Raw genomic sequence first — 26,138 nt, 5'->3', positions numbered from 1 at the left:
TTGCGACATGGCGACTTTAAAGTCGACACGTCGAGATTAAAGTCGACATGACATCTCAACTTTATTCTCGAAATGTCGAGTTTAATGTCGACATGGCGACTTTAAAGTCAACATGTCAAGTTTAATCTCGCCAGGGCAAAAATATGTTTTTCTTCATGTGTGGCCCTAATACTCCGTCGTACTATTCAAATACTTAATGCTCCCTGTTGATTAGAACCTTGTAATGGGAGAACATTTTACATTGCGTTTGTAAAAAATCACTATCGGCCGATATATCGGTTATCAGTTTTTGAAAAACTCAAACGTTGAAATTGGTATCGGCCCTCAAAATCCCATATCGGTCAGGCTCTATAAGGAGATGGAGACAAATTGACATACACATGCATCCACATGCAGACACACTGCCACAGTTGCCACAAGTATTTTAAGAGGTGTGATTGTTCAGGGAGAGGAAATAGCATGTGTTGTTGTTACCACAGTACATTCAGCTGTTGAAAAGCACAGGCCTACTTGAAGTAGCTTAAATATGGAGCTAAATATTCTCATCCATTAATGTCCATAGTCCATATAGGCATGGGTTGCATGAGCAAACCTGAATGAATTTGATCTAGATCACAATCAACTTACAATTGTAACTTTTGGCTTTTGGTGTATGTGTGTGTGTAGGCAGCCTTACAACCAATTTCCACAGCTTAGCTTAGGTGGAGTCCTCTATTCTTAGATACACTACATAGCTCTTATCTTTATTTCCATTTGAAAAAAAAATAAAAATTACCATCATGAACAGTATGATAGGTCTTGGTCTGAGCGATGTAGCCCAGGCCTACAGGGTTTTAGATTATATGACCGGTTTTGTGTAGACGGGCTCTGGTTATGTGATATAATCACACGCCGATGCCTATACACGCCCATTTCCTGTACTCTAAACGATTGCATCGGATGTCTTCTACTCTGGTCTAACCATGCTCTTTTGATCGTTTAATAATTACGTAGCCAACGATAGGCTTGCATCACCAGCGTTGAAGGGGCTGACCGATTTCATGTTTGTTCAACTTGCTAGTTGTCTCATGTCGACAATGTAATGCAGCTCCGACAGAGATGGTGTCCGGACACTGCTTATTTCTCACTGTGCTTCAGCTGTTTGTTTTGTTGGCTTGGTTGACTTCATATGCTGAAGGCAGAAGTCTGAAATGCTCTTCTGGGAACCCATGCTCGGACAGAACCCCTGTGATTATAAGTAAGTTCCTGCTAACTTGCATGGTTTTGACAATAAAATAACATTAGGCTATTTCGAAAAAATGTTGGTTCTCTTCAACTGTTGATGGGAAGTGTAACATTGTTTTGTCGACTAGGCTAGTCTAGCTTTGCGCATTTTGGCTACTTTCAAGGATGGATAGCCTGTTTCTCCTAGAATGTTGCATAGACAGTAGGCTGATTTATTAAATTCTTGTCATAAAGTCACAATTGCTATCTGCTAGATCGACTCTACGACGAGCGAAACGTTCCTTTGCCCAAAAGGTTTGTTTTCCTAACCAGCCTATGTGTTTCCAAAAGGGATGTTGGAGTTCTGTAGTCTACATTTTCAGAAGGTTAACGAGTTTCGTCGTCGACACTTGTATGGTGTTATTGTTTACTTTTTCAGGATCGTTCATATGACAGGTGGTCATATGACCACGACTGAATGTGCCTCCTCCTCACCCCACGGCCGTCTGGCTGTTGGTGCGTTAGAAAAATATATAAGCTAGCCTATAACTACACAAGTCAAACTCATGAATATGATTGTTTCTATAGCTAGTCTATATGGTTTAAATCCGTTATATTTTCTATATCTTTGTTTTCTAACTTAGACATTTAGCCTACTAGTCTAAGGTCAGACAGAGCACACGTCGATAGGAGCAAGGTGGTGGTTGCTATTTCAGCCAAATCTATCTTATCCACCCACTATCCACTATCTTATCTTGTGTTTAGTTACCCACGAATCAGCTTTGTGTTGGTGTAGTCAGAAGATAGAGGTGAAAAGATTTGTGGCTAAAGTTCTCATTTAGGTATTTCTGAATGTTGGTTTAGTCTACAATTTGCGTGCCAGTTTGAGCTCTTGGACTCGGGTCTCATTCTCGGGCCGATTAAAAGGCAGTGACTAAGCCAGTGCATTCATAGCAGTGTGGCGATCAGGAATTAAATGTGTTTGCTTCAGGCCTATGTTACAAGTTGTAGTGGTGTAGTCTATATGTATATATATATATATATATATATATATATATATATATATATGAGAGTTGAAAAATAGAAGAGATCCCTTTGCACAGCCAACTTAAAAAGGTGCTGGTGGATTGCAGGTTTTAAAGTTCATATATAAAAAGAGGTGGCCACCGCACACTGTTATATTTCTTAGTGATTTTTATTGTTTGTGTAACATTGAATGGGGTCCTGATGCCTGCACACGCGTGTGTGTTCGCCGTGTAGTTCCAGGCGACCTGGGCAACCAGCTGGAGGCCAAGCTGGACAAGCCCAGTGTGGTCCACTACATCTGCTACAAGAAGACCAATGACTATTTCACACTATGGCTCAACCTCGAACTGCTGGTGCCCATTGCCATAGACTGCTGGATCGATAACATGAGGTACATTCGTACACCAGCACCACCACCGCTCCTCTGCACTCTAACACAGAAATGAACATGATCACCAAAAACGGGACAAAAATCTATACACCTCTTATATCATTTACCAAGGTGTGAATTTTTGAACATTCTAACTAAAGATTCCATTTTGCAACAATTTTAGGTTCTAAAATTCCATGTTGAATTCAATAAATCCAGATATTCTTTAGAACATTAATTTTCCAACGTTTCCCGTCACACCGGTGTGACAGTACACCTACAGCACAGCTTTTATGGCTACATGTTATGGCAACAATATTGTGCATACAAAATGCGCTATATTAATAAAAGTGACTTGACAATGATGATGCTCCTTGGACGCACATAGTCGCCCTTGGCATTCTAGAACACACTCATTGTGGGTGCATATATGCGCCTCTGGCAGTAAACGGTTTAAGGGTTTAGATAACCAAAGCCTTTACTGGTAAGTAAAGGATGAGACCGACACAGAAACGTTGAAATGTGATGTTTGCCAATTAGTTCACCAGTCGAACAGTGCAATAAGTTGCATCTTCAGTCGAAGTGGACTTTAGCCTGGTTTTTATCTCAAAAGTGGAAGAGAGGATTTTCAATTCCTGTCAGTTTTTCATCCGCTTACATGGGTGACTGGCACCTGGCAGGAACTTCTCTCTTCATATCAATAAAGTATCTATCTATCTATCTATCTATCTATCTATCTATCTATCTTCTCCCTCTAACAAGTTGTTATTCATAAAAAAATGATGTCCCCACCCCCACTCAAAAAAGTCCACATGCTGGTTTGTGGGTCAGCGTGTGCTAGTTGTTTTAATGCGTAATTTAGATCATTTGAGGTTTTTTGTTATGGGAGTTTGTGATAGTGTCTGTTTTAGCTGGTTTGCATTATAAGTGAATATGTATGTACGGGCATTCATATACATTATGTTTCTGCGTATGTATACTAAATGTTGTGTGTGTTTTGTCGTTTTAGGTTGATCTATAATCGCACCACACGGACCAGTGGGGCGCCAGAGGGAGTAGATATCAGAGTGCCAGGGTTTGGGGGAACAGATACGGTGGAGTACCTGGACCCCAGTAAACACAGTGTGGGTAAGTACCCAACTATGTACATAGACATCCAGTGTTTGTATTTTTGCTCATTGTGTGTGTGTGTGTGTGTGTGTGTGTGTGTGTGTGTGTGTGTGTGTGTGTGTGTGTGTGTGTGTGTGTGTGTGTGTGTGTGTGTGTGTGTGTGTGTGTGTGTGTGTGTGTGTGTGTGTGTGTGTGTGTGTGTGTGTGTGTGTGTGTGTGTGTGTGTGTGTGTGTGTCTTAATTGTGTAATTGCATGTGTATATGTTGTATTGTGTATCTGTTGAACGCCCAGAAATAGCCCCCACCCTTACACTAAACAAAGTTTATCAACACTGTTCTGCTCATCTACCTCACATTGTTATTAATACATTATCATTGCAATAAACTGCCTTGCACTATATTTATATTTCAATCTTAAATCTCAGTCTATTCTGATATTGCACTATTCCTACTCTCTCTCTCAATTGTATATTGTATCTTACTTGTGTCTGTTGAGGTGTCTACGACCATGGCAACCTTGACGGGGACAATTTGCACTGCCCTATCCCACCCATAATGTTCTATTTATTGCAAATGTACATACTGTAATCATAATCATACTCATATTCTACTGCTCTTCATTCCATTCTTACTGTTCTGCTTTGTATTCTTTTATGTTTTTTATTCTTTATTCTTATATGTTAAGTGAGTGTTGTGTAGTGAGAAATTCCAGAGTGTATGCATTTTAACATTCTAGAGTGTATGCATTTTAACATTCATTTTAATCATCACCCTAGCCTTTGATCATGCCAAACCTTTTGTCAACCAAACTGCTCTTGTGACCTTTGTCAATCAAATGCTCACATGACCCATTGTAACTTAGACAATCATTAGAACTACATGAGGACACATGACGACAATTAATCATTTGATGATGAGTCCTTTCCTCTTGACACAATCAAAGAAGGTGGGCTACGCTTAAAAATGCAGAGGGAAGACGCAGATCTGGAGGTTCAGTCGGCCACCGCCATAAGCGGTGAGCTATGCTGGCCTCCGAGCTCATATGCTGGCCTCCGAGCACGTAGTTCTAACACCATTGTTAACCAATAAATGTTTCACCCTGTTTTCAGTTTTCAAACCTGCCTTTGTCTGCTTGCACTCAATTTTTCTTGCAACAGTTGTACTTTGAGAGCAAAGATTGACCGGAGTTAAATTCCTTGTTTGTTTACACAAACCTGGCCAATAAAGCTGATGCTGATTATGATTCTGTTGCAGGAATGTACTTTTTTGCCATAGTGCAAGGGCTGGTTAACGATGGCTATGTGAGAGGCGATGACATCCGTGGGGCTCCTTATGACTGGAGAAAAGCACCTAGTAAGTTGCACATCACAACACAGTGCATCAGCCCATTACAACACAACACACAACACCGTGCATCATATCCCAGCAGAACCATTACAACACACCATTGCAACACAGGAGTTTACACATCTTGAGGCACAGGACCTAAAACTGCACAGCAAAGCACCTAGTGTGCAACAAAATGTCATGCATCACAACACTAGGTTTCACAGTACAACACTTCAGAACGTCTAGATTAGCCTGGGAACTGTGACTACATTCAGCTTTGTTTCCTAATCACTTAGTCCACTCAGTTGTGTTCATAAACAGGGTTATGCTGCTTTAGTTGCCTAGTGGGCATAAATCAATTTAGCTGATTTATGAATCTCAGGAAGTTTCAATGGATAAATGCCCAGCCTGGGAAATGTATTTCTTCTCTACGTAGCATTTAATGTAATGGCACTCACCGACAGAGTTCTAAATATTAAGAGTACGGGTTTTGATTTTAAAGTTGAAAATATGGGAAGTTCATATTCAATCAGGAACATTATTCTACATTAGCAAATTCTTACTATGTAGGCTACTATTTATAATTGTGAATTAGAATCCCAAACCTAACCCCAAAGCACGCCTCTGCCATTTTCAGTTCCTGGTTTTCTCCCAGCTAAATGGGTTCTGAGGGGAAGTGGTGGAAAATGGTTTCATGTTTTTCCATTTAGTGTGCTAGTAGTAAGGCGTGCCACATGGGTAGGGTTTCTACAATAACATGGTAATACATTATCAAGGTTAACATGAAGAAATAGTGCTATGCCAGTATAAAAAAATCCCACCTAACCATTTACCTCGACTAGTGAAGACTTATTGGGCTTTAGTTTCACCAGAGTCTATTGCCAAAAGTAGTGTGCAGATAAAGGAAGTGGATAAAAAGGTGCATGAAAGAAGTAGAGGAACCATCTGTCTAATAGCATCGGTATTCCAAGTTTACAAAGATCTGAGTTTTACCCATCGCTTCATGATTGCTTGAATTAAAGCAGAAAATCAAAAGGCTGTGTTTTTTGTTTTACATTCACATTTATTTATTGTACTTGAACAATGACAGTATGAATGGAATGGACTTATACATCACTAATTAACTAAGAGAATGTACAGAAAGCTTCTTGTATCAAATCTACTGGTGGGTGTTACACATTGGTGGTGGTTAGTGAGGTTCTCCCTTTACTGTAAAGCGCTTTAGGTGCCTTGAAAAGTGCTATATAAATGCAATGTCTGCTTTGACTGCATTTCCTCATGTTGATTGTAGAATAGCTTTCAGTATCTTTCTAAGGCCCGGGCTACACCATGTCTGCAACTGAAGGGCTCCGTTCGCGAAGTGTAAAAATAGTTTTAGAAGACTGCTCTAATTTTTTCGAACGTACCTACCGCCACCACGTCTGGTGTAGCCAGTTCCATTGATTATAGTGGAAGCTAATTGTTGCAGCAGACGCTGCGCGAACCTAAAACTTCAATTACATGCCTCAGTGTAGCCTTCCTGTAACTGGTAGCTGTCTGAATCCTTCACCTCTGCTGTAATTCTTGACCCATTGCCACCCTTGGAGCTGGACACACTAGGTGGGTGAAAGGCATTGTGCATGGAGTGGTGAGTTCACTTCAGATAGAGGCTGTGCCATTAGTATTTCAGATTCAGATATTTATTTGTCACATGCACAGTTATAACAGTGTACAAATAGTAGTGAAATGTAAACCTGGTTAACTTCATGACTGTGCAAAATGGAAAAGATAAACATATCAACAGATAAAATAATAATAATAGTACTTAAAGGAATTAAATTTAAATTAAATAATAATTATATGGGACAGTAGATAGATAGTACCCAGTGTATATACGACTGATTGCAAAGAACAAAACAGTTGGACCAACCTCTTCAGTTGAATCCTGGGTTTTCATCAAAGTTTGATATCAAACGAGAATAAGTCCTCTTACAGTGTTTGGGAACCTTAGGCTTATAGATGATTTCATGGCAAATACTATTCAAGCTTTGGACTTGTTTTCTTGCTTGAAAAAGAATGAAATCCAGTCCATTAAAATGCCCCTCTGGGAGTGTGTGTCCCGTCCTCAGGCGTGTGAGTGCATGACCGTGTGCATGGGTCATCTGAACCCAGGTAACCTGTGTAGACACAGCTGGTTATGTGGCTGTGCCAGATAAGGATATTGCCAGTGTAGGGGTATGCATTTTAAGGTAATGGAATGCATTGTGATGTATGTATGCATGCAGTATGTGTTTGCTGATAAATGAAAGCAAAGTGCATGTATATTTTTGTTTTTCCCCTCTCTCTGTATCTCTCTTTATCTCTAATCAGCCATTGAAACTCACAGCCACAAATGATGTCAGTTGTGGGTGATCGCCATGTGACTTTGCTCTCTCTGTGTGTGTGTGTGTGTGTGTGTGTGTTTGTGTCCACAGATGAAAACAAGGCGTACTTCTTGGCCCTGCAGCAGATGATTGAGGAGATGGCCCGTAAAGCTGGAGGACCAGTGGCGCTGATCGCCCACAGCATGGGCAACGTGTACACACTCTACTTCCTCAATAATCAGCCGCAAGCCTGGAAGGACAAATACATTAAGACCTTTATCTCGCTAGGCGCGCCATGGGCTGGTGTTGTCAAGACGGTCCGAGTAGTGACCTCTGGTGAGCATTTGTGTGAGTGTTGTGTGTGTGTGTGTGAGCGCTTGTGCATACATTAGTGGTTTCAAGATAATTGAGATTCTCTTCCATGTACTTTACTGTTGTACTAATACATGTAAGTGTATTTGTATGGTTGTGTGAGTGTGTGTGTGTGTGTGTGTGCTTGTGCATACTTTTGTGGTTTATACCTTCTACTTAGCTTTTAAAAATGCATTCTGAGCCTTTTCCCTGTTTTAAAAAAAAAGAGAGAGACTCTTCCATGCACTTGACTATTGTACTAAAAAGTGTATATTTGTGTTTTTTTTTTTTTTCTCAGGTGATAATAACCGCATCCCGGTGATCAACTCGCTGAAGATTCGTCAGCAGCAGCGCACGGCAGTGTCCACCATCTGGCTGTTCCCCAACAGCAACATCTGGCCTGCAGACCAGGTCCTTGTCCAGACTCCCACCACCAATTACACCGTGCGCGACTACCAGCGCTTCTTCCAGGACGTGGGCTTCCCCGACGGCTGGGAGATGCACAAGGACACGGAGCACCTGGTTGGTGACCTGGAGCATCCCGGCGTGCCCGTTCACTGCTTATACGGCAGCGGTGTGCCCACGACACAGAGTTACCAATACACTACGTTCCCTGACTCGGAGCCGGACGAGGTGACGTTTGGTGATGGCGACGGCACGGTCAACCTGCTCAGTGCCATCCAGTGTAAGCGCTGGGTGGGGAAGCTGGCGTACCCAGTTAAGCTCGTGGAGCTCCCTGACAATGAGCATGTCAACATGCTGCTCAACCAGACCACAGTGGCCTACATTAAGGCTGTGCTCAACCAGCCCTGATCCTTGAAGACATAAACGCACAAACACCATAAGTAAACCCTCAAACCTCTGTGGCTTGCATCACGGGCAACGCTCAAGACACTTTAACCCTCAACGGTGGCGTGCATCACAACAGCCCTCGACTTCTGATCCCCAGTTGTACAACCCCAACCCCTTAACCTGTCATACCCCTCAGTCCAGGTAGATGCGGACTCTACAGCAGGTCTGGCAGTGACCTCGTGCAGAGCTAGGGCCGCCCTGTACCTGACCGAGCTAACTGCTGTTTGGGTCCAAACCTCCGAAACACCTTCATGCATAAGTCCTGAGAGGATGAAGCCACTGCCGCCAACTGACCCTGCCAACAACAGCACCACCATCACAACACTGGACCAGGAGTCTGTTATTCAATGGATGAGAAAAGTACCATATGTTTCTGATGGTTTTATGTGCCATTACCAATGAAGAACAGAGTGGCTAGCCTGCTCTCAATTGAACTCTGATTTGAATTCCTACTCTTTCTATAGTGTTCTACTATTGTGGTGGGTCCTGCCAGGCCATTTGGACTGACCGTTCTTCTTGTTGCTAATGTCAGAGCGTATAGTTGTGACATGTAGTGCCTCTGTTCTGTATCTACTCTGTGGAGAAGAGTAGGCCATCTTCTGTTTTGCAAAAACCTTAACAGGATGAGATTGCTTTATAGAAATGTTTTAATGTCTTTTTTTTTATGAAGTTTGATTAACTGGTGGACATACAGTATTGATTTGATTGATTTTAGAAAGATAATTGTTAGATGTTAGTGCCATTTTAACAGTGTTTAATTGTTCAGGTATGATGTCATCCTCTATCTCTTATCTTGATGTTGTGATCTTATTGTTATTAACACATGAATTACTAACATGGAAGTGTCATATCAGCAGTTAGGGCTTGAGAAGGGACCATGGGGCCCTGGGAATTCTGGTTCGGACTGTTTTTCATTGCAGAACAAGTCATCAATATTTGTCATTTGTTTTTATTTATTGACATTTCATGACATGTTTTTTTTTTACCTTAGAATTGTTATGCTTATGCTATATACCACCTCTCAGCATCATAGTGTCATTTTTCAAGGTCACACATCTGTTGCGTTGCAAAAATGCAGCGACAATCAAGGGTGGAGGCATGGTCCAAAGCCTGCCTGTTATCAGGGTTCACGTGACTTTGATGGCCTTTCCTAACCTGTTAGTGGTCTAGTTACTCTTCAAATGTTATTCATCAACTTTTAAATTTCTACTAACCACAGCGGTCTAACATTGTTACTAGGCATGCGTGTTACCAATGGTCATATTGAAAGACAAATCTGGCATCTCGTGTTTATACTTTTTTTAAACAAATATAGTTAATGGTGGGGGCTTAAGCATAAATAGTAGAAATGAGTCGACGCACGGCGCACACACACACACGCAGGTGAATCGATCAATGTGAAAATGCTGGAAATTACTGTTTGTGTTGTCCACAAATATTTGTGCTTACTGGATGATAATATTTAAAATCTACCAAAGAACAATACTGGGTCTTCCTTTTGGTGTGTGTGTGTGTGTGTGTGGTAATGCCTACTGGCCAGAGCTAGATTGCCTATTGTAATGGGAGATTGGGAGTTAACCACATGTGATGAAATAAGTCTCATTATGTTTCTTCTGCAATCACCAATAATGTTCAGACCATAATTTCTGAACGTAATGAACCTGACACCTCCCGCTTACACACACACACAAATGTCTTTCTAAACATGGCAAGTCCCAGCAAAGGCCTTTTTACATGAGAATAACAATGACATGGCAGTACTAGAACCTTCAACCAAAGTTCTACTACCCCAAGTGGGCTTTCCCTGTTCACTGAGCAAGTTATTTATGCCCAGAGACTAATCAAATGCAGTAACCAGTTTTGCAATCTCAGTCACACATTTCTCTTCCATTCAAAGTAATATTCACACTGCAAAGGAAAATACAAAGATTTATTTACTTTACTACTAAAAAAATAGAGGATTGTAGCCAGTAACAGGATGAGCTGAGCACTTTTGGATTCTTGGCCACATTTCTCTTCCTTTTAAAATGGTATTCACACTACTGAGGAAAATGCATGTGAACTATTTACTTTTGACTAAACAGATATATTTAGACTGCTACGGTTAGGGGAATTTGTATGGTTTAGGTATTGATAGCCCTACTTAGGCAAGGGAAAGGAGAAGACTTTGTTTCCAGTCTTGCAGCGCAGCTCATCACAATCTATCCTCAGCTGGAAGGGTCCATCTTCATGGTGGTCCAAAAGACTCTAAATAAACAGAGAGATAGCGTCATGGGCATAACAGCACAAACCCAAATGGCAGCAGCAAGCTCTACAGCACATATCTGCTGTTTGAGCATGGTCAAGCCAAGCCTTTATTGTTGTTTATACAGCTGAACAAAATATTGTTCCATATGGACCAAGGTGCATAAAACACATACATTCAGCAATAGCAGTGCAAACGCATGGACACCACACACATTCAGCAATATACACACATTCGGCATTAACAGTGCAAACAGATAGACAATGCACAGATTCAGCAATATACACACATTCAGCATTGACAGTGGCGTTGTGCCGCAGGGAAGCTCTGCTTCCGACAGAGACAGTGCTGGCCTGGTCGTGGTGAGTCTCCTACCTGTAGCTGTGGCAAACATGCTGACTGGAGCTGGGCCGTCCGGTCACCCACACACCAGCCGAGGCTCACGTGGAAGGAAGGGTTCTGAAAACGTTACAGGAGTCGGTCAGGAACACTGAAACCAACCAACACTACAGGTTAAACCAGTGTTTCTCAAACTTTTTTTCTGGGGACCCACTTTTTAAAAATGACAGACTATCGCGACCCAACTCGTGACTGTGGTAGTTAACAAACTAGATCAGTGGTTCTCAAACTTTTTCTTTCATTCCCCACTTTGAGGGGGCATTCTCGAGCCCCACCTGTCCCTCATCGCTCTAAGAAAGTGGTAGGTCAAGCTTAAAATTGTCAAATTTATTGAAATAATGACAAGTTCTAAATATTTCCTCTTCAACAGAGTTAAAATCAGCTGGTGCTGCAGATACAATAATAAATAAATACATAACACACATATTTCTGTTTTCCAGCAACATATTAGGAAGCATAGGCCATTTTACAGCATTGTACAATATATTCAATGAAATGCCAACATGCTGCATTAAATGGATCCATAATCCAGTCATACTGAGCACTGCTGGTTGGGAAATATTTTTGAAATAAACTTTGCAGGGATGTGATGTAGGCCTACTGTTTAATACATGGGATCACAAGAGTGCCTCCCAATCAGACGTTTCAGCGATTTCGCTCAGAAATCTCAAAGCATAATACTGTCGCGATCGAGGCGCCTGTCCCATACTCAAGTTTTTTTGGTGAATGCAGTAATCTTATTTGCTAGGTGAGGTAGGTGCTTGTCTTTGCCTTGTAACTGGACATTTAACTCAAATGTATCGCTAAGATATATCAAATATATCGCTAAGATAGGCCAGCTTCGTCAAGAAATGTTCATTAGTGAACATGCTTGCAGATTCAAACATTCGCTCTTCCTCCAAGAAGAGGCGACTCGGAGCTCAAACACGCGCGACAGCACTTACCTCGGGAAAGCCACCTTGCCTCGCTGTGAAACAGTAGGCCTACAGCCTTTTGGTCAGCTACCATCTCTTCGCAAAGTGTGGAGAATAGACGCGCTTTTAAGGGCCGGGTTTTGATTAAATTCACCACTCTCACAACAACGTTCAAAATCTCATGTAGGTCGGGACTAACTAAGCTGCCTTGACACGAGCGCTTCCCTGTGAATAACACAGTGCGTCCATTGCGCATCGCAATAATAAATAAAAAAAACTCCTGTTTTCACCTCAGTTCGCGCCCCACCTGGCATGTCTCCGCGACCCAGTAGTGGGTCGCGACCCACAGTTTGAGAAACGCTGGGTTAAACCATGAAAACGAGAAGAAGTAAGCCACAAAAGTTATAGTGTTGCTAATGTTTGTTTACTTGAGCATGCATTACATCTGCAGAATGTGTATACCCTTACACGTCAAACCTGGTAAAATGTTGTGAGTCGGAACTCCTCCATCGTTTTGTCGATCACTTTAGTCAACTCTGTTAGTTGAGCATGCCCAGTGGAGATTTCCAAACCCACAAATGTCCTGCATGCATATAGACGTAATCAGTGACTCAATATTTCCAGGGTTTAGACCAGAGACAGTACATGGTACACAGTTTGTACAGTAGAGGGTTTGATAGTTTGGTGGCATTCAGCACTAACTTATTGACATGAGCCCTTTTTCTCCCCTTTTAGGGCGTGATCAGACAGGACACGCTTTGCTGCTTGCCGCTTTGAAATGTTTTCATAAAAACGCGACTGACGTCAGGGGCTTTTCTGCTTTGAGTTGAATTTTTTTTAAATTCCAGGTGTTTAGGATGCTTTTGCAAAAATGCGAGGCGCACAAAGTGTGAGGCGCTCAGTGAGCTTCAGCAGCACGCAAAATGCTTACTGCCAATACAAAACAACAGAAAAAACCCACCGTTCACTGCAAAAACAGCGCCCTGTCTGATTGCGGCCTTATAGTAGCGTGCAAGCTAATCGAAAACACCTAAAACTATATCTTGGGGTCAAAGGTGAAACGGAGAACACACCTGGTCTTCTCGCTGTTTGAGTAGATATTCAGTCTCTGAGCCAAACAAAGGAACCTGTGGAGAGGCCGTATTGATTAGTTTAAGAGAGAATTACATTACATTTATTGTCATTGTGCAGAGTACAAGAACAGAAACAATGAAATACAGTTTGAAATACAGTTTGCATCTAACCAGAAGTGCAAAAAAGCAGAAAAGTGATATACACCATATAGACAGGTGGTGCAGTATAAAAAGTATGAGATATATAGTGCAGTGTAGACAGTAGTATACAATTAAAAAAGTGGTATGGTTTACAGTAATATACATATAAATGTGCAGTGTATTAGCAGTAACCTTATAAGAGCAAAATAGATATGGATATGCAGTATGAACAATGTATGAACATGTCGATATGTGCAGTGCAGTGTAGTAGCAGTAACATCATAAGAGTAGTAAATATATAGATATATGCAGTGTATTAACAGTAACCCCAGACAGCAAAATATATTTGGGCCAGATTTGGTCCAGATCTTCATTAGCATTTGGCGCAGATCCTCTAAACGGACCTGCCCCGGGGTCATTTCTTCCAACGGGCCAATACCGGAACAGGTTGGAATTACGGATCAGAGACAGATCTGGGCCAGAACTGGCCCAGTACAGTTAATATTGCCATGGCATTTGGTGCGGATCTGGCCCAGACTCATATTCTACATCTGGGGCTCATCTGGCCCTGGTCTGTGATTCATATTTAAGCTATCAGACAATTAAGACCCACACAATTTGTAATTTTCAAAATAGTTTTTTATTTTAAAAAGGCAAAAGAGAACACTGTGTCCGCTAGCCTAAGCTTAGGCCTAGGCCTACAACATAACAGAAACCAATATGTGAAATATAAGGCTTATGTTGATAACCAAACTCCGCTAAACGCACTGAAGGAAAATGTCATGTTAACGTAGTCCGTTGCATCTAACCGGCTGATGTCCCGATGATGATGACGACGGCGCTCAGCTGTGTCGGAGGAAGATTACTGGCAGTCTGGGGAGCACTGAAAGCACAGAACAGTTGGGCGATCCTGCAGATCAGCAGATCGGTGGACTTTGACAGCGACAGTTTGTTGTTTCGTGAGAGTTCTTCGACGTTAGCTAGGCTACTCAATCCAGACTGCAGGGCAGGCTGCTATCATGGCAGCTCGCAGGTCAGCAGCAGTTCCTTGGTCGCGGCAGCGGCAGATCTCTCGCAGAGGCTAGTAGCTGTCCTGAGAAATATTTTCGAGCAGACGGTGAATAGCAGCGCCGTTCCCGGATGGATGTCAGAGGACCAGGGCAAAAACTAGCCCAATGGACTGACGTTAATGTTAGGCATCAACCTGCGATTCTTCCTCACTGGTCCTGTGAGACGTACAAAAAGCACACAAAGCAAAGAAACAAAGAGTAAATATTAGATTCAACATCCAAAGATTATTTATTTTATAACAGTAACGTCAACAACGCATTGCATACCAAACCGGATAAACTGGAGGACAGCGACAATTCTTGTGGACCTTCGATAAAAGGCTTTACAGCCAAGTTTTTCCACTCTAAATCCATTTTAAACAGGCTTAAAAAAACGCTGACCGTCTAAAGCTAACGGCAGTGCTACTAGCAGCAAGGCTAGCTAGCTACAGACAAATGGCTACGAATTTGCAGCTAACACACAATGGACACGATATTAAGCGATTTTGGTGAATAAGCAAAGCTCATCAATTTAGCCTTAAAGCTCATGTTCACATAGTTGTGTATGCATGTTTAAAAGAAGCTAGACTACAAGCTAACCGTAGCTACTACCCAGCTTGTCTGGCACGTTTCAGGTTGTCAGAATTTCAGAGTAAACTAAGTTTGTAAACTTTCATGTTTAATACAGAACAGGCCTACATATTTAGCAGACTAAAATGACATCAACACCAGTTTACATTTAAAATGATACTTGTATAATGTACTTACCAATAATCACAACAGTAGTCTTCCACTCTGCATATAACCAGAGACGGTTGATAAAGGATCTTAAGGAACATAACGTAGTTGCAGTTGCAGGTTTATGTGGGGGAAAAGTGTTCCGTTAGTTGTGGCGCGTCAGGTCTGCGCAGCTCCTGAGGATCTGGCCCACACCCGCCGGGCGGACTCAATTCAGTTGTGGCGCGTCTGGTCTGCGAAGCTGCCCCGGATAGGCGCCGCACCCGCTGGATGGACTGTCACAGTCAGAAGCTACAGACAAGTCTGGCGCAAAGTTGGTGCAGATCTGCATAGTGACTGCGACTGCTGCGCGAATCTGCCGATTCAAAAACGGATCTGGCACAGATGTAAATGCTGTCTGGGACATTATAGAAACAGAATACATATGGATATTCAGTATGAACAGTTGACAGATATGTACATTATGTACAGATATGTGCAGTGTAGTAACAGTAACATTATAATAGTAAAAATAAGTGTATGTGCAGTATGAACAGTATAAAGAGCAGTAGAATATGGCTATATAATGTGTAAGTGTAATTACATTTGCATAACTTTTTGATGATTCACACAAGAGATCTGCATGTTTTTTCCCCGAAATACAGATGTCTACATTTCAGATGTAAGTGCAGATTTGTTTTTTGCTTACTTTATTTTTATTTATTAATTACTTTATTAGAGGTTGTGTACCTCACAAAGCAACTGAAATGGATGTGGCTCTGATCTAATTTGGTGTACACACTCATTACTTCAAGGTCAGATTCCCTCCTGAGCTAAATGCATTCAAGTCTTTCCACCTATCCTAGATCATCCAAAGGAACTCTTGAGGAGTAACAAAGCACTCACCGTTTGGTGTCAGCCAGGCTGTTTCTGAGGGACTGCACGAATGGCTGGATCCAGTGGTGTCGCAGAACCACTGTCTGGGACAAGCTGATGTGGAACTCCTCTGCATGATTCAGGGGCACATCCAGGGATCTGGCTAGGGCTGTCACCTCGTCCAACAGCTCCAGGAATGCCTCATCTGGTGTGTCTGGTGAACGAAGACGCCTGCTGTCACTCTTAGATCGACAAGCTATAGCTCAAAAGAGGGACTACACATTACAGAGTGTCATACTAGTTGTCAAACAAGGACAGAGATTCGCACCTCAGAACATCATGACATTAAATGTACTTATAGATGGGGTTGGAAATACTATAATCTCAAAACATTAAAAATAGATATCACCTATATAATCTATCTATTTTAATTGAAAATAAAATTACTAAGTCTGGCACACACATCCTCCAGTTACACCCCATTCATCAGGCACTGGAGCACATGTACTTTGAGGAATGTCTGCTAAATAATAGCTACAAAAATGCCTGTGAGAAAATGCAAGACCCACACGGCAGGAAAACGTATGTGGCCCAATTCCCCGGCTCATGCTTGAAAGACCGGACTCGCCCTCCGTGCTGAGCACTGTCGTCAACCCTCTGCTCCTCTCGGAACATATGCAGCACGGTATCGGGCACAGGTAGGCGGCCACGCTCTTCCTCAGGTAGGACTTCTTTGTTTTGCGCATTACTACCATGGCTAATGGGGAACATGGTATTAGTGTAAAGTAAAAAAGCTTCCGTTACTATATATTGAAAATCTAATCACTGCGACATAATCTTTCATTTTATACGCCCAAAACATCACACTCACAAACATTCACCTGTTTACAGCCTCAAGTTTGGTCCTCTTGCCGAAGCGCGAGTCCTCCTCGTCGTGGCAGGTAACGTTGCATGATCGTTTCCTTTGAACTGTAAAACAATCACTTTCATCCTCGGAGCTGCTGCTGTAACTCACCAGCATTCTATGGCCTTACTGGTAACAAAAGATTACACGACATATTTATATTCCTCCAATTAAACACGAGAAGATGGCACACGTTCATAATAACGGGAAAATCACATTTGACCCCATATTTCGTTCAAATGCAAAGCGCCACTGCAGCGCACCAGCATAAACAGTACATCAAGAAACAATGTAACTAAAGTCTGATGGTTCCGCTCGTTTCCAAGCACATATGGAAACAAGCTACTTTTAGCCGGGAAACCCTGCATTCATTTTGTAACGATGGTGTTTAAAAATAGTGGAATATATTTGGGTGGTCGACGCGTGCTGTTTTGAGATACAATAGAGGTAGGGTATGCAAGTGGATTGAATTTTACATTTCAATTTTAACGTGTTTGGCATGAATTCGATGTAAAAAATATATAGCCTTTTGTTGAAATAGGTAAATATGAACGGTGAAATGAACATGATATTTTGCCATTAGTACCAGGGTTTTACGAATGAGTTAAGTAGCGTGTGGTGAGTTCCGGTATGTTTTGTGAAGATGCCAATTATTTTTTTTATTCAGGTTCCTGTGTGCTTGCGCGTTAGCCTGTGGGGGTTTCGGTGGTCAGCGAGCTCAGTGTCCCTTTAGTATTAGAAATTCAAAAACAAGGGATTGTGGATGGCACATCAATAGCCATGCTAAATCATTTTAATTAATACAGGATACGTTGACATTGCAATGTGCTTATTAACATTATAGACGTTCTGTGAGTCGCTCCAGTTACGGATACATCCCCGGGATTGAGACACCAGAGGAAGAAGAGAGGCCTACGGTATAGGACTGACCAAGACAGGACGTGGATATTTGAGGTAACAGGCCTACGGTTTATTTCCAGACCGTATATTTCGAAGATTATGGTTAAGATTTTTCATGTATGCTACATAGAGTGAATGTCTATAGGTAGTTAACCATTGCGCACTTGTTATAATCGAATATTGTATGTGTTGTTGTCATGAAACGTTTTGTTCTCTGAATGTAATAAGCTAAGCGGCTATGCTAATACTAGCTGTCGCTAGCTAGCGCGTTAGCTGTTTTGCAAACTCGCTGATGCAAGGGTTCGCTATACTACAGCTCTTTTTTATCAGATCAACGCAAACTGAAATAGCTATGCTTGCTGTCACAGTCTACACCGGTTTATACATCACATGGATTGCCTGCTGTCTTCGATCTTTATTGGGTCGAAATTGGCGAATTGTAGGATTTCGTTACAAGCTAACGTTAACTGGGTGTATTGACAACTAGGCTAACCTGCTTAGACGAATGCGTAGCTTTGATGGCTAGCAAGGGCCCCGAGATAACGCTGAGAACTCATTACGTCCACCCAATATTATGGTGTTTCGAATTAATGACGCCCATTGATCAACACAGGCCGTTGTTTCCGTTTTGGTTCAAACTTTTCTCGTCCCCTCTATTCAATTTACAGACTAAGTAGTCCTAGTTTAGGACAGTAATCTATTCTAGTCCACCGATTTACCTCCTGAAACCCCTTAACCACAACCTTACCCACCACACCTAGTTTGTGATTGCCACTGGTTTCTCTCTACGGTTGTCTTTGCAAGAATAGGTGAAGCGAACAGCTAACCCCATGCCCTCCTAGACCTTATTGAGCACCACGTATGGTATAACAAAAACATATTTTCTATGATTGTCCTGCAACAACAAATTCGAGGAGCTCGCGTAGGACTGCACGTTGCTTCATTATAATTTATTACCAGGTCAGACAGCAAAAATTGTGCGTTTTAACTGTGCATATTCCCCTCCGATTGTGTTCTCATTTGTGTACATTGGAATGCACAATGCTGTGATTATATATTGTTTGTGTTCAAGGACCGAAGAACAGATTAATTTCCAAATCTGCTGCCTTTGTACTAGTATCAGTATTGTTACGTTCTACCAAGTTTCTTAAGAATGGATTTTGTGTTCGATGTGTAAAATGTTTCCACTGCGACGAGCTGCTGTAAATATTAGTAACTTGCAGTCGCTGATAGGTTGCATTGAGGAAATAATTATAATTAATAATTTAATTTAACTTCAGACCACCCAGCCAGCTTAGTAACTTACTAAAGTGGCCTACTGAAGTGGTAGTGCTTGCATTTTGAAATACGGAACGGGCAGCTTCCCGGTTAGGTCTTTTTTTTTTTTGTCAGAGATAGCTATGGCGCCATAGCCATCACGTCAGCCATAGAGTTGGTGGTTGACAAATTGAATCTGATCAAGTTTCAGTTAAGAATCTTCACTTTACTTTGGTTGCATTCATATTCGGCATAGGCTTATAACACCATAGTGGTTAGGGGGGAAAACACCACTGATAGTTATAATCGTACAACACATTATATTGCAAATAACAAAAATAATGAAAACTTGTGCATGTTCCTTCACTAGAGTGCATGGACTGTGATCAGTGCTGTCTTTCAAGTAATGATGCCTTATCTCCTCACAGGACATGTGTACATCTGGAGCAGCCTGAGCAACCGGACCAGGACCAGGAAACTAGGGAAACATTTTCCACGCCATTTTCCACACCTTTTCTATTTTTTTTTCTTTTCCTTTTTTTTTCTCACTTGATTGATACCCATCCACTCCCATCATCATAGCATCTCTTTAAGTGGAACACGTGTTTTTTTTTCACTCCCTCATCCAAACAAGTATATATATCCCATTTTTCTCTGTAGAAGGGTCCCACTGAACCGGCAAAATAAGTTTCCCCGTGCCCCCCCACTTGTCCCACCGCAGCCAGTCGTCCAGTCACTTCCCCCTGGATCCGCACGGCAAACGGGCCCATTCCGCACCAAAGCTGAATCCCTACAGCCGATCCAGGATGACGGAGGCGTGGCAGCAGCACGCCGTGGCCCCGCCCCCGCCGGTGGTGCACACCATCCCACCGGGGGCTGAGAGCTCCCTGGGCTGCGCCGTGTACGGCATAGTGCTGCAGCCGGACCCTGCCCTACAGCAGCAGCAGCAGCAGCAGGCCCAGCAGCCGCAGGCGCAGCCCCAAACGCAGCCGCCGCAGCCGCACCACGGGCAGCAGCACGGCCAGCAGCAGCATCCGGCGCAGGCGCAGCAGCCCTCCCTGCAGGTAGGGGGCGAGGGCGGGCACAAGTGCGGCGCTTGCGGCCACGACATCTCCCACCTGGCCAACCCGCATGAGCACCAGTGCATGGTGAGCCAAGACCGCTCGTTCCAGTGCACCCAGTGCCTGAAGATCTTCCACCAGGCCACGGATCTCCTGGAGCACCAGTGCGTGCAGGTGGAGCAGAAGCCGTTCGTGTGCGGCGTCTGCAAGATGGGCTTCTCCCTGCTCACCTCCCTGGCGCAGCACCACAACGCCCACAACAGCACCAACCCCATGAAGTGCTCCATCTGCGAGAAGACCTACCGGCCAGGATCTGGCAACGCCACCCCGACCTCTAGTGCCAACCCCCAGCAGCCCTCGTCCGATGCGGCCACAGCTAGTGGCAGTGCCGCTGTGGGCACCTCCTCCCAGCCCACCTTCGAGCCGTCGGTGCCCGACAGGCCCTACAAGTGCTCAGTATGTTCCAAGGGCTTCCGCCATCTGTCCGAGTTGACGCGCCACGAGCGTGTCCACACCGGGGAGAAGCCGTACAAGTGCGAGACGTGCGACAAGAGCTTCAGCCAGATGTCCCACCTGCAGCACCATCACCGCACACACAGCTCAGAGCGGCCCTACAAATGTGCCGTGTGCGAGAAGACCTTCAAGCACCGCTCACACCTGGTGCGCCATATGTATGCCCATTCCGGCGAGCACCTGTTTAAGTGCAACCTGTGCGAGCTGCACTTCAAAGAGTCATCCGAGTTGCTCCACCACACATGCCAGCCCCAAGGTGCACGACCATTCCGCTGCGCAACGTGCGGGAAGGGCTTCAAGCGGCCGTCGGACCTTCGCCAGCACGAGCGCACGCACTCGGAGGAGCGACCCTACCACTGCGAAGACTGTCAGATGAGCTTTAAGCAGCAGTACGCGTTGGTGCGCCACCGTCGCACGCACAAAGCCTCCGCCGATCGCCCCTTCAAGTGCAACCTGTGCGACAAGGGCTTCCTGCAGCCCTCGCACCTTCTCTACCACCAGCACGTCCACGGCATGGACAATCTGTTCAAGTGTGCGTCATGTGGGAAGGGCTTCAGCCAGTCAGGCGAGCTCTTGCGCCACAAGTGTGGCGAGGCCTCGTCGAGCAGTAACTCTGACAAGCCGTACAAGTGCGACGTGTGCGGGAAAGGTTACAAAAAAGCGGCGACGTTGCAGCGTCACCAGAACGCGCACTGTGCTGAGAAGCCTCTGAAGTGTTCGCTGTGTGACCGCAGATTCCTCTCCTCCTCCGAGTTCGTGCAGCACCGCTGCGATCCGTCCCGCGAGAAGCCGCTGAAGTGTCCTGACTGCGAAAAGCGCTTCAAGTACACCTCGGAGCTGGCACGACACAGGCGCGTGCACACGGGCGAGAAGCCCTATAAGTGCTCAAGCTGCGATAAGTGCTTCAAGCAGAGGGAACACCTGGCCAAGCACCAGAGCGTTCACGCTCGCGACGCCCAGTTCAAGTGCGTGTGGTGTGGAGAGCGCTTCGGTGACCTGGGGGCGCTGCAGGAGCACACGGTCCAGCACACCGCCGAGGGGGGCGGATATCCCGTCCCGTCCCTCATCCAATAAGGCCCACACAACCCTCCCCTCCCCCTCCGTCCCCGTGAGGGGAATGGCCGATGAAATATTCCAGCCGGAGGCCGAAGGCCCCTTCCTAATATCCCAAATTTCCACCTAGTCCCCCTCTTACCCTGCTACACAGAACCCCTTCCCCTCAGATAAGAAGCTACCTTTTCATCAAGCATCAATGTGTGTGTGCGTGTGTGTGCGTGCGTGCAAAAGATTTTTTCGTGGATGAGGGATGGTGCCACAAACTGATTTTGTTTTTTCCCTCCGTTTTTTGAACTTTTGAGGCTGTTGAAGACTCCCTCCCTGCAATATACACAGACATACATGCATACACACACACACACACACAAACACACACACCTACCTGCCCCCTTCCTAGTTATGCTAAAATATGTTCACTTGCCTGTTCCTTATTTCTCAAACATAATCACTCACCCCCATCATGTACACACACACACACACACACACACACACACACACACACAAACACACACACACACACACACCATGCTGAAGAGAGGTGTTACTCAGACTGACTGTCTCATTTTGAGATGAAGGAACAGGAATGAGGAACGGTTCCCTTGTGGGCTCCAGCGAAACGGTTCTGTGGTGGTGGGTGGGAGATTCCGGCCTCTTATCTCACACACAGACCCACCCCTACCCCCCTTCTCTCTCTCACACACACACACACACACACACACACATTTGCACCACCCCTGGCCATACATGGTCCACAGGTCTAACCTGTCTCACTCACCCACTCTCTCACAAGTCTCTGTCCCCCCAGCTGTTACTGACCTGTTCCTCTTTGTGTGTGTGTGTGTGTGTGTGTGTGTGTGTGTGTGTGTGTGTGTGTGTGTGTGTGTGTGTGTGTGTGTGTGTGTGTGTGTGTGTGTGTGTGTATGTAAATGTCCACCTACGTAAGACTGCCTGTGATAATGACAACAGTATTGGGTATTTAGCTGTCCTCAAGCTGAGAAAGCCCAGCGCACCACTGTAAGTGAAAGCATACTGTATAATTACTCCTCTGTGTGTGTGTATGGGTGTGGGTGTATGTATGTGTGTGTGTGTGTGTGTGTGTGTGTGAGAGAGAGAGAGTGAGTGTGTGCATGTGTGTGCATATGTGTGAATTAACCTGTTTGCAGTTACTTGTTCCACATACAACCCCATAGCTAGTGTGAAAATATTTTATATATATTTTTGGTTTTGTTTGTTGAACTCTTTTTAAACAAAAAAAAAAAAAACTGTAGGGGAAACAGATGTTGTGCTGTCTTTTAACTAATACACGTTAGTGAGCGTGTCAGTCTGTCTGTGCCCCAGTGTCCCGGCGGCTGGGCGTCCGTACCGAGCTGTGCCGCGCTGCACCCCATCTCCACCCGCCGCAGCTGCCTGCACTGCACCGGATTACATCACCACGGCGACGACCTGTGGTCTGTACTGTACCAGAGTACCCAAGGGACAGCGATTGGATCGTGACCCCCCCACCCCCAGTCTACACATTTCACTGCTATATACATACATATATAGAAATTATATAGAAATATATATTTCACTCTTCATATTTCCACACACACACAGATCAGTCCTGAACAAGATTTCCTCTTCTCTCTTACTGTATGTACATAGATAGTATGTATGCCAACTGTTTACCAGTTCTGTCGTAGAAAGAAAGGAAAAAAAAAGATTGCATTGTCTTTCTTAACTGCATCATCTATTTTATATGTAACTACTTTTTATTATGTGACTTTTTGATTCATATTATTTCTCTCTCTATCTCTCTAGTAGTGGTAGTTTTGATTGTGATGGTGTGTTTAAGTGTAAAGGAAGTGGTTTTGTGTCATGGGCTCTGCACCTCCACCAGTTAGTCTATCCTCCCTGTGAGTCACAGGAATGGTTGAACTTTTTTTTGTTGCTATTTTTGTTTTTTTTTTTGGTTTTTATATTTTTGTGTTCATATTTTTTTTTTTTTAGTTAACTTTGCTTATGGCTTCACACTTGTGTTGGTGCGCTCCAAGTCTTGTTTGTCCACAGAGTTTTTTGCTTGTAGATGTGTATATGTACACACAACACACGCACACCTCTCCGCCTGCTGGTCCCTCGTTGGTCTCGCCATGCGTCTGTCCATCTGCTGGAGCCCTCGACTGCGTCCACCACTCAGCTGGCGACTGACTCCGCGACCGACCTGGCATTGACACGGCCCAGGCCAGATCAGCGTCTGGTCTTTCACCAGCGTTTCTGCCTCTGTTTGTCTGAGAACAGACTAGCTCACCAAAACCTCCAGCCACACGTCTAAGTGCTAGGAGTTAGCGGCGCCTGCAGCATTGACAAACCAACGGTTTCCTAAATGGCCGAGGCTCTTTATTCTACTTATTTACCTAAAGTTGAAGCAACTTCTCATTTTTAATGAACGGTTTCTGCACAGAACCATGGTATTGTGTTATGTGAGATGAGTGCACAAAGCATTACACATATTTATGAATTGTTTGAAGGGTTTCCATTATTCAGATCTGGCCTGACTCACACCCCAGACTGAAGGTTAGCCTGGTGAATAGTCAAAATTAGCTTTACACTTGGTTAGAGTTGCTGTTTGGCAAGATACAGTGGTTTGTCTGGTGCTTACTGTTGAGACATGATGTGAAATTTGTGCTGACTTTGCCAAATGTATGACTTGATATGTATTTTAAATTAAAATCTGCGGACATGCATAACTAAGATATGTGGTCACTGTAAACAACGTCAAAGATTTAGGTCAAAGTCATGGTTTGTTAAGTATGTTAACTGAGACTGAAAGCACAGGAAATCTTACTGACTTACTTCCAGACAGTTCAGTCTGATAAAGCTTTAGTATGTTATCTGGTTTGGAGGTGTCCCCAATCAGAAATCACACAGCAAGGCCCCTGCACATTTTGTCTATTTTTTTCTATTTGTTTGTTTTTTCCTTATTGAGTTGCGGTGGAGCAGTATGTTGTGCAGTATTACCAGAGGCCACGAATCTCCGTTGCAGTTGACTGCATCAGCCTCCTGTTGCAGTAGCCAGGCCTACTCTACTCTGAAGATATCTGCAATGTTGCCAGACGGTTACCATGACGCTCGCTGCAGGATTCTCACCTGCACTACTGGATGTGCAGTGTGTAAGCAGTACTGTCAGTTGCAGCAGCGTGATACTGTTGTACTATCAGATCCCTGGTTATGACGTGTGCAGCAAGGTCCTCTACAGTACTGTGCTGTATTGGTGACAGCTGCACTCGTGCAGTGCTGTCTGCAATAATGCTGGCTGTGTTAGCTATGCTGTTGTTTGTGCTAGGGTCAAATGTGTCAGTTTGATGCTGTTTGCAGTGGGCTAACCGCTGGAACTCTTCGGCCTTAAATGGGGTGTCAGGTTGGATTCTGAACCCAGCTTACTCCCCTTTTGTCTTTTGTTGTTGTCTTTTGTTGTTTTTTATATATATATATATATATATATATATATATATTGTTCTCTTCATAATCCCATATTGTGTGTGTGTGTGTTGTGCCCATTTCTGAGTATAAGGTTTTAAAATGTTTGTTTCTTTGTTTTTGCTTTTTATAAATTCTGAGATCTCCTGGCATTAAGACAAGGTTGACATCAAGTGGGATTAAATGAAACTATGTATGTCAAGTGTTTTTATGTTCTCAAGTTTGCGTTGTATATTAATTTTTTTTTATTAATATTGTTTAAGATCTATATATAAATATCTATATTCTAGGTTGGAGTGGTCAGAGAGGCAGGGGAGAGGATGAGGGTGACTGTAGTGGTGTCATTGGAAATGGCTTGACCTTTGACCTTAGAAAGCATTAGCATGTGTCTCCTCCCCCCACGGCCTCCATGGCTCCACCCTATGCATGCCTGCTGTGTTAGTTCCTGTAGTCTTTCTTGGTATCTGCACCTTCTGGTGCATTTACTCACTCTTTAACTTTTTTCAAAATTGTAGATCGTGGATGAGCTAGTTAAATTACATCATGTGGCAATGGATGTGTACATTCATGCTAAAATATCTGTATGTAGCATTTAATATACACAGCACTAACAAATAAACCTTTTCATTAATAACATGATGTTATCTGTAAGTTTGTCAGTATTTTCATGGAAAAGATGGTGTTCTGACTGCCTCCTCACCTTTCACCACTTTATGGGAGTAAGGAAGTCTCCATTATTCTGATACAGCTAGTAACAGGTAAGTACAGTTACCAATCTCACATGTTTCACCTTATAAATCTCGCAATGATAGAAGAATGGTTACTGCACAATGTTTATTTGAGGAATAAGTGTTGAATTTGTAGAAACAATAATTATACGCTAAGGCCAAATATGCCTATTTTTTTATTACAAGAGGCAAGTGCGGTTACCAGTGTCTAATATTTCCTTCCGAATCTTGATGTGATGTAAGAATAGTAACTGCACAATATTTAT

At 43.6% G+C, this 26,138-nt stretch overlaps 3 protein-coding genes across 5 annotated transcripts; 2 read left to right on the top strand and 1 right to left on the bottom strand.

The window, feature by feature from the left end:
• The first annotated feature begins 950 nt into the window (after nucleotides 1–950).
• On the top strand, nucleotides 951–10,066 carry pla2g15 (phospholipase A2, group XV). Its single transcript, XM_076269731.1, has 6 exons — nucleotides 951–1,237; nucleotides 2,464–2,620; nucleotides 3,609–3,727; nucleotides 4,964–5,062; nucleotides 7,492–7,716; nucleotides 8,030–10,066. Exons 1-6 carry the CDS (start codon nucleotides 1,099–1,101, stop codon nucleotides 8,542–8,544), a joined length of 1,254 nt encoding a protein of 417 aa, XP_076125846.1. The 5' UTR covers nucleotides 951–1,098; the 3' UTR covers nucleotides 8,545–10,066.
• A 433-nt stretch (nucleotides 10,067–10,499) lies between these two features.
• Nucleotides 10,500–17,152, bottom strand: usb1 (U6 snRNA biogenesis 1). Its single transcript, XM_076269813.1, has 7 exons — nucleotides 16,879–17,152; nucleotides 16,567–16,754; nucleotides 16,028–16,211; nucleotides 13,215–13,268; nucleotides 12,619–12,724; nucleotides 11,204–11,287; nucleotides 10,500–10,830 (listed from the first exon to the last, which is right to left on the bottom strand). The coding sequence occupies exons 1-7, from the start codon at nucleotides 17,016–17,018 to the stop codon at nucleotides 10,723–10,725; spliced, it is 864 nt and encodes a 287-aa protein (XP_076125928.1). The 5' UTR covers nucleotides 17,019–17,152; the 3' UTR covers nucleotides 10,500–10,722.
• Nucleotides 17,153–17,283: 131 nt separating this feature from the next.
• On the top strand, nucleotides 17,284–25,778 carry znf319b (zinc finger protein 319b). 3 transcript variants are annotated; one of them, XM_076269638.1, is made up of 3 exons: nucleotides 17,284–17,348; nucleotides 17,746–17,855; nucleotides 19,487–25,778. In XM_076269638.1, exon 3 carries the CDS (start codon nucleotides 19,865–19,867, stop codon nucleotides 21,704–21,706), a length of 1,842 nt encoding a protein of 613 aa, XP_076125753.1. In that variant the 5' UTR covers nucleotides 17,284–17,348; nucleotides 17,746–17,855; nucleotides 19,487–19,864; the 3' UTR covers nucleotides 21,707–25,778. The 3 variants fall into 3 exon arrangements, 2 of the variants coding, with proteins under 2 accessions (XP_076125753.1, XP_076125745.1); XR_012983509.1 differs by lacking the exon at nucleotides 17,284–17,348 and having other exon boundaries at nucleotides 17,463–17,855; nucleotides 19,487–22,702; nucleotides 23,027–25,778; XM_076269630.1 differs by lacking the exon at nucleotides 17,284–17,348 and having other exon boundaries at nucleotides 17,463–17,855.
• Nucleotides 25,779–26,138: the final 360 nt, after the last annotated feature.

This window comes from Alosa pseudoharengus, unplaced genomic scaffold (assembly GCF_046254945.1).
Source record: "Alosa pseudoharengus isolate Yale_2024_CS ecotype anadromous, Long Island Sound unplaced genomic scaffold, YU_APseudo_1.1 YU_APseudo_1.1_scf_10, whole genome shotgun sequence".
NCBI lineage: Eukaryota > Metazoa > Chordata > Actinopteri > Clupeiformes > Clupeidae > Alosa > Alosa pseudoharengus.
Note: the sequence above shows the minus strand (reverse complement) of the source record. Positions and strands in the feature narration are given on the sequence as shown.

What these genes read in the sequence shown, in the direction of transcription:
- pla2g15 (XM_076269731.1), top strand. Translation starts at nt 1,099, where the DNA reads ATGGTGTCCGGACACTGCTTATTTCTCACTGTGCTTCAGCTGTTTGTT. An exon ending in CCCCAGTAAACACAGTGTGG is followed by an intron (nt 3,728 to 4,963) that starts GTAAGTACCCAA and finishes ATTCTGTTGCAG; the next exon opens with GAATGTACTTTTTTGCCATA. An exon ending in GGTCCGAGTAGTGACCTCTG is followed by an intron (nt 7,717 to 8,029) that starts GTGAGCATTTGT and finishes TTTTTTTCTCAG; the next exon opens with GTGATAATAACCGCATCCCG.
- znf319b (XM_076269638.1), top strand. Translation starts at nt 19,865, where the DNA reads ATGACGGAGGCGTGGCAGCAGCACGCCGTGGCCCCGCCCCCGCCGGTG.
- usb1 (XM_076269813.1), bottom strand. Translation starts at nt 17,018, where the DNA reads ATGCTGGTGAGTTACAGCAGCAGCTCCGAGGATGAAAGTGATTGTTTT. An exon ending in AAACTTGAGGCTGTAAACAG is followed by an intron (nt 16,755 to 16,878) that starts GTGAATGTTTGT and finishes GTTCCCCATTAG; the next exon opens with CCATGGTAGTAATGCGCAAA. An exon ending in CACATACGTTTTCCTGCCGT is followed by an intron (nt 16,212 to 16,566) that starts GTGGGTCTTGCA and finishes TTCGTTCACCAG; the next exon opens with ACACACCAGATGAGGCATTC.